At 43.5% G+C, this 7,896-nt stretch overlaps 1 protein-coding gene across 1 annotated transcript in view; it reads right to left on the bottom strand.

Annotated features, from left to right (window-relative positions):
* Positions 1-231: 231 nt before the first annotated feature.
* Positions 232-7,896, bottom strand: part of LOC130374898 (NACHT and WD repeat domain-containing protein 2-like) — a 14,686-nt gene continuing 7,021 nt past the window's right edge. The window contains exon 3 of the mRNA XM_056581874.1: positions 232-7,896. This exon is cut by the window's right edge and continues 773 nt beyond it. Coding sequence (XP_056437849.1) covers positions 4,773-7,896 — 3,124 coding nt within the window. The 3' untranslated portion in view covers positions 232-4,772.

Raw genomic sequence — 7,896 nt, 5'->3', positions numbered from 1 at the left:
ATTAACGTTATGTTAGTGCGATAGTAATGTTATGTTGGTGCTGCATTAACGTTATGTTGGTGCCGTTGTAACGTTATGTTAGGGCTGTAGTAATGTTATGTTGGTGCCGTAGTAACGTTATGTTAGTGCTGTATTAACGTTATGTTAGTGCCGTATTAACGTTATGTTAGTGCTGTAGTAACGTCATGTTAGTGCCGTAGTAACGTTATGTTAGTGCTGTAGTAACGTTATGTTAGTGCTGTATTAACGTTATGTTAGAGCTGTAGTAACGTTATGTTAGTGCTGTAGTAACGTTATGTTAGAGCTGAAGTAACTTTATGTGTGAGTAATGTAGTAACGTTGTGTTAGTGCTGTAGTAACATTGTGTTAGTGCCGTAGTAACGTTATGTTAGTGCCATAGTAATGTTTTGTTGGTGCTGCATTAACGTTATGTTAGTGCGATAGTAATGTTATGTTGGTGCTGCATTAACGTTATGTTGGTGCCGTTGTAACGTTATGTTAGGGCTGTAGTAATGTTATGTTGGTGCCGTAGTAACGTTATGTTAGTGCCGTATTAACGTTATGTTAGTGCCGTATTAACGTTATGTTAGTGCTGTAGTAACGTCATGTTAGTGCCGTAGTAACGTCATGTTAGTGCCGTAGTAACGTTATGTTAGTGCCGTAGTAACGTTATGTTGGTGCCCTAGTAACATTATGTTAGTGCCCTAGTAACGTTATGTTGGTGCCGTAGTAACGTTATGTTAGTGGTGTAGTAACGTTATGTTAGTGCCGTAGTATCGTTATGTTGGTGCCCTAGTAACGTTATGTTAGTGCCCTAGTACCGTTATGTTTATGCCGTTGTAACGTTATGTTGGTGCCGTAGTAACGTTATGTTACTGCTGTAGTAACGTTATGTTAGGGCTGTAGTAACGTTATGTTGGTGCCGTAGTAACGTTATGTTAGAGCTGTAGTAACGTTATGTTAGTGCTGCAGTAACGTTATGTTAGGGCCGTAGTAACGTTATGTTGGTGCCGAAGCAACGTTATGTTGGTGCCGTAGTGTTATGTTAGTGCCGTAGTGTTATGTAAGTGCCGTAGTAACGTTATGTTAGTGCCGTAGTAACGTTATGTTGGTGCCGTAGTAACGTTATGTTGATGCCCTAGTAACGTTATGTTAAAGCTGTAGTAACGTTATATTAGTGCTGTAGTAACGTTATGTTAGTGCTGTAGTAACGTTATGTTAGTGCCGTAGTAACATTATGTTGGTTCCGTAGTAACGTTATTGTAGTGCCGTAGTAACGTTATGTTGGTGCCGTAGTAACGTTATGTTAGTGCTGTAGTAACGTTATGTTAGCGCCGTAGTAACGTTATGTTGGTGCCCTAGTAACGTTATGTTAGGGCTGTAGTAACGTTATGTTGGTGCCGTAGTAACGTTATGTTGGTGCCGTAGTAACGTTATGTCAGTGCCGTAGTAACGTTATGTTAGTGCCGTAGAAACGTTATGTTGGTGCCGTAGTAACGTTATGTTAGTGCTGTAGTAACGTTATGTTAGTGCTGTAGTAACGTTATGTTAGTGCTGTAGTAACATTATGTTAGTGCTGCTGTAACGTTATGTTAGTGCCGTAGTAACGTTATGTTAGTGCTGTAGTAACGTTATGTTAGTGCTGTAGTAACGTTATGTTAGTGCTGTAGTAACATTATGTTAGTGCTGCTGTAACGTTATGTTAGTGCTGTAGTAACGTTATGTTAGCGCCGTAGTAACGTTATGTTGGTGCCCTAGTAACGTTATGTTAGGGCTGTAGTAACGTTATGTTGGTGCCGTAGTAACGTTATGTTGGTGCCGTAGTAACGTTATGTCAGTGCCGTAGTAACGTTATGTTAGTGCCGTAGAAACGTTATGTTGGTGCCGTAGTAACGTTATGTTAGTGCTGTAGTAACGTTATGTTAGTGCTGTAGTAACGTTATGTTAGTGCTGTAGTAACATTATGTTAGTGCTGCTGTAACGTTATGTTAGTGCCGTAGTAACGTTATGTTGGTGCCGTAGTAACGTTATGTTGGTGCTGGAGTAACGTTATGTTAGTGCTGTAGTAACATTATGTTAGTGCTGCTGTAACGTTATGTTAGTGCCGTAGTAACGTTATGTTGGTGCCGTAGTAACGTTATGTTGGTGCTGGAGTAACGTTAATGTTAGTGCTGTAGTAACATTATGTTGGTGCTGGAGTAACGTTAATGTTAGTGCTGTAGTAACGTTATGTTGGTGCCGTAGTAACGTTATGTTAGTGCTGTAATAACGTTATGTTGGTGCTGAGGTAACGTTATGTTAGTGCTGTAGTAACGTTATGTTGGTGCTGTAGTAACGTTATGTTAATGCTGTAGTAACGTTATGTTGGTGCTGAGGTAATGTTGTTAGTGTTGTAGTAATGTTATGTAAGTGCTGTAGTAACGTTTTGGTAGTGCTGTTGTAACGTTATGTGTTAGTTATTTATTTTCCAAAAAAGAAATCAGTATTATCAGAAGGGCCGTTTTGTAGGAGTAAATCCACTCCATATAAAGGATGTTCAGAGACGAATGAGCCCGGAGGGGAGACTAGACAAAAGTACAAGGTCAAAGGTCAGCTACGGTGCCCACACACTGACTCAGCATGGCCAGGGGTTGTCCACTGTGCCTTGCTCACAGGCTCTGTTGTTAGCAGGCTCTACAATCAGGCAAGTCCTGGAGGCAAGGAAATTAACCATTTTATTATGTTAAAAGGCTTCATACAAACAATGCATACACACTAGTTCATATTGCTTTGTAACTACGTTTTTCATTTCTGTCAGAATTCCAGTTAAACAACTTTGTAACAAAATGTAGGTACAACATTTATGAAAATATAAATCTCTAAACAGGTAGATCAGTCTGGACAATACAAAGAATACTATAGAAACATTCATTACCAGTATGTCAACCAGGAGTCGCAAACATTGAAGTTATAAAGTCATTCAAGTTACATAACATACAGTAATAGCGTGACTTTCGTATGGACACATTCAAATATACTCTTCAGTTGGCATTCCAATATATTTTATGGTGACTCAGATAAACTTATCACTTATCATATTTGTTTTAAACGTCACCACGCGGTGACACTGAGACAGGCCTTCAAAGCAAATCCAACATCCGTCAACCAATCAAAACACGAAACTTAAAAGACAACTTTGGCAAATACGTGGAATGATATTTCTCAATTTATAAAATGTGGATTTTGAAAATGAATTAAGTCGTTTTAAAGCTCAATAATGCTACAGTTCTCAAAAGATCAAAAGTGGGCCAGAGGAAACAACAGAGGTAAGCGTACAATATAAGACAGATTAGCCCTTTAACATTACATGTAAAAGTGCGACAGGTTCAGATTTTTTTGTGATTTCATATCCTTGATGGGAGAAGTTTCGTTTTTTATATATGAATAGGAACTCGTAATGTATGATGATGAATATTTATCGATGTAGAACTAAACCACCAAAACAAGCTAGCAAACATGCTAGTACTAGCAAGATACAGCTCCAGCGATCATGACCAACTCCACAAATGTTGTCACAATAAACCTTTATTTGAGCATTTTTTTCATGCCAATTCATGACATTTTAAGTGCTTATTTCTACACATGTGGATGTTTAAAGCTGTCGATGTAGTAAGTGTGTGTGTGTAAGAGAGAGAGAGAGAGAGAGAGCCTTTTATCCCTTCACACTTTTTTTCTAGGACATTTTCTATTTCATGTGATGTTAAAGTCTTCATAAAGTCAACTTTTTGTGACTGATTTAATGGATTGTGGCTAAGATATATAAGACAATAATCGGACTTCTTCTACTTAATATGTTTAATACCAAGCCCAACTCAACGCTTGTTCTAAAGTAAGAACACTGGTTATATGCATATGTAGTATGCTCTGTAAACTCTACCATACGGTTATTCATAGCCTTGGAAAATGCAGGTACCTCCACTTTCATATGTAAATGTAAGCAAATAATTAATCGATAATGATCATAGGAAAAAAAATCCATTGACACAATTGGAATAATTTTTCAATATAATGATCATTTCGGTTATAATTTTACCATGATGAACCATGTATTTTGTTCTGTGTAGGTTTTGTGTATGTTGTGTTTACAAATTCCCTGCATTTTCATAATTCTTGTAATCTAATATGCACATAATATAACATTTGTATTCCAGGCACTCACTTTGATTGCATTAAGCAGAACATAACAATTTTAAGGAGTTGCACAAAACTGCAGCAGCCATTAAAAGATATGTACAAGTATTCATTGTTCTTCTTTTTTTTACCATACCAACTGATGTAAATACAAACATACAAACTTAAATATACCTGTGGTTACCACATTATGGCTTAATGTGCACAATGTGAACTAGATCAAAATGTTCAAAGTAGAATGGTGGAATTCACTGGAATGGCTTTGGACATGTTTAGCCACGACATTTGAATCATAACTTCAAATGCTGAAAGGGCACAAAATGGCAAACGAATACCACAAACAATATTTTTTTTTTTCAAAAGATACAAACAAAAAACCCCAAGATTTAATTGAACAGTCTTCAAGTGTAACACATAAAATAATATAATTACATCAAGTTGGAAGTCAAGCAATATATGACAAATGCAGCGGTAATTGTGTTCAACCTAGAAACTACCCAGCGGGCTGAAAATCTGCAGCGGACATACTTGGCTGTAAACAGGGAACCCTACAACTCCATCGACCTTCACATTAATCACATCCCTCGCCATTAACCATCTCTTCACTGCAGCAACTCGCTCTTCTTGGAGGGAGCTATGGTCTCGGCCTCGCCAGAGTCTGACACGTTGATAGGACTGTCCCTCGAGAAGATCTCTGTGGACTCCCTCCAGATGCAGTCAGCGATCGTCTTAAAAGAGTGGTTTCCGCACTTGGGGCGCACTTTCTGCGAGGCGTTGTTGACTATCTGTCGGCTGTTAGAGGTGGCGATCTTGATCTTGAGCGCAGCGTCCACACGGTCCACCACCGTGTACGTGCCAATGCTGCCGTCCTCGAAGCCGATGATTATGTTGAGCGCTCGCTGGGAAAGGCAGAGATAGGTGGGTGTCTTGTAAAGCGAACACGTGCCGATGCTTTTACCGTCGGCCAAGCGCATCACGATCAGGTTGGAGACCACGCCAGCCTCGTCGTCTTCGTCACTGTTGTGGAAGCAGATGTACACCAGGTATCGGCCGTCTCGGGAGAGCTTCTGTCGCCATATCATGCCAGAGGCGTGGACCAGTCTCAGCTTCCCACTGTGAAGGTCCAGGACGTTGATGTTTTCGTCGCCCTTGGAGACGATACCTAATTTCCCATTGGGTGAAATCTGGAAGTCTTCTAGGTTCTTAAGGAAGTTGGTCGGCAACTGGACCCTCCTGCAGACAGATTCGTCCGCCACGCTCCAAATGAAGACGGTCTCTGTAGATGTTATGAACACCACACAATCAGGACAGTCGGGAATGAGCTTGAAGTTGATAATGGTGATGCCATCGTCGCAGACGAACTTCTTTGACACGCTGCCTGACCAGAGGCTTACGGCCAGGAGTTTGTTCTTCGTTGTTCCCACAAGGAAAGTGTTGGCAGTGGTGATCAGTGCATTCTGGAGGGTGACTAAGATGTTGCACACCTTATGCCCGGTGGCCAACCTCCAGACCCTGGAGGCGTTCTGCTCGCAGAGGGACACAACAAACTGGTCGTTGTGGGTGATCAGGAGCTGAGATATCCTCTGCCCATTGATGCGGAAGATATTCTCTCCGGTGCCGGTTTGCCAAATGTACTGGCAGCACTTGTCATCTGAGGTAACCATGAGATCCCCTGAGGAGGTCAGGACACAGTTCTCCACGATGCCCTCGTGCTTGAAGATGGTTTCGATGAAGCCTGTGTTGAAGTTCCACTTGTGGATTGCCTCTGAACCATCCATGGTAAACACATAGTCTTCCCTGCCGGACAACTGCAGTGTCTGGATCTTCTTTCCTGTTTTATCGATGTTGGACATAGCTGTGATGATATCAATGTCCCAGACCGAGAGCACTCCGCTACTGGCTACAGAGAGGAGCAGATTGTGGTGGGTGGACTTTATTAGTTTGACAATAGCCCCCGAGATCTCAATCAAACTGGCCATGCATTGTCCACTGTCTCTCCGCCACACAAAGATGGAGGAGGTGTTCTCCATGGAGGCCACGATGCTCTGGCCGTTCTTGGAGAGAACAGCGGCCACAAAAAGCTCTGTACGTTTGGCTTTGAACTTCTCCACCATTTTCCATAGCTTGGTGTCCAGAACCTCAATGCTCATGGACTTGCAGATGAGAATCGAGCGCTGGTCCTCAGACAACTCAATGCTCACCACTTCGCTCTCATCCCCTCGGCAATCGTAATCCTCCATCAACCTTGGGTTATTGATGTCTTTGGTGTTCCAAACCGAAAGACTGCCTTCGTTGTCAACCATCACCATCTGGTTGATGGTGTCTAGAACAAGGATGGACTTGACAAAGCCCCCGGAAAACTCAGATGTCACTGTGGCTAACTTATCGCCGTTCCCTAGATGAAAGATGGTCGCACTGTTAAGGTACTGACCACAGAAGGCATACATCCCATCGGGAGAGCATTGCACACAGGTGACCTCATACCAGCAATGGAACTGGTAGAGCGGCCAACCGTAAAGCAGGTCAATTACATTGACCTCTTTGCTGGCCTCAAGCCAGGCCAAGGCATGATGGCTGGACAAGGTGAAACCATTAATGAACGCCACGTCACCAGCAACACCGCCATGCTTGGACCCCTTGATTTCAACCTCAGACAGAAGGCAGGACTTGTGATTATCATAGATGAGCAATGTGTTTTTGGTTGTGGCTACTACCAGGTACTTCTCATCCGTGGTTAGCCGGATGCCAAGCACCACAGATCTGGCTGTGTCGATCTGTCTCAGGAGTTGTCTGCTCTCCACGTCCCAGGTGCTTATGGACCCATCCTCCAAGGCTACCAGAACAATGTTTGGGGCGAGGGTGGGCAGGATCTCGACGATCTGCATGTAGCTGGAGCAGAGGGGAAGTCTCTCCGGACTGTAGGTGACGTCCATTGAGGAATGCAGCGGCACAATGGAGCAGTACTTGGGGCCATCTTTGTCACACTCCAGCAGAAGGTGTCTTAGCTTTGGAAGAGAGGTGACCACCGGCAGGAGTCTTTGCTGCAGCTCGGCGGACAAAGAAGCAGGGCTCTTCATCACTTTCAACTTAACGCTACGGAGAGTAGTGGCCAAGAACTTGAGCTCCTTCTCTTGAGAGTAACTGTAGGCCAGGTCGATGTCTGTGAGGGCCTTTTCAAACTGACCAATTTTGATCATGGTGTAGAGCCAGCTGAAGTTCATGATCACCCCGAACATGAGGTCATCTGTGCGGCCGCTCCTGCTGAGGTGGTAGACCAGCTCCGTCATCTTCCTGTGGTTGACGAAGAAGATGTCCGGCTCTAGGAGGTTGCACTGGAACACCCAAGGCTGCTCTGGGGTCTGCCTGTCATAGGAGTATTTGTCCGAGGACGTTTTCTCATGGGACGGCTGTTGGTGTGGGTTCTTGTGATGCGAAATGTTCAGGGAAGTAAAGTGGTTGTTGTCGTAGGTGAAGATCTTCTTCCTGCCTCCCGACCACGCCCCCAGGAAGTACTCTGCGAGGAGACTGTGCATCTGATGGACGTCCTCCTCGTTGCTGAGGTACAGCTTCTGAGCGATGAGGTGGAGGTGCCGGTTGGCCCAGACCATGAGCGTGACGTTTCGCACCTGCCGCTCCACCAGGTATCCCTCCAGCTCCTCTCTGATCCTGGCAATCAGGTCGTAGGAGATCCTCAGGGGGTTCTTGAGGTACGATGCCACGATGACG

This window comes from Gadus chalcogrammus, chromosome 21 (assembly GCF_026213295.1).
Source record: "Gadus chalcogrammus isolate NIFS_2021 chromosome 21, NIFS_Gcha_1.0, whole genome shotgun sequence".
Taxonomy (NCBI): domain Eukaryota; kingdom Metazoa; phylum Chordata; class Actinopteri; order Gadiformes; family Gadidae; genus Gadus; species Gadus chalcogrammus.
The sequence above is the reverse complement of the archived record's forward strand: the minus strand, read 5'-3'. Positions and strand labels throughout refer to the sequence as shown.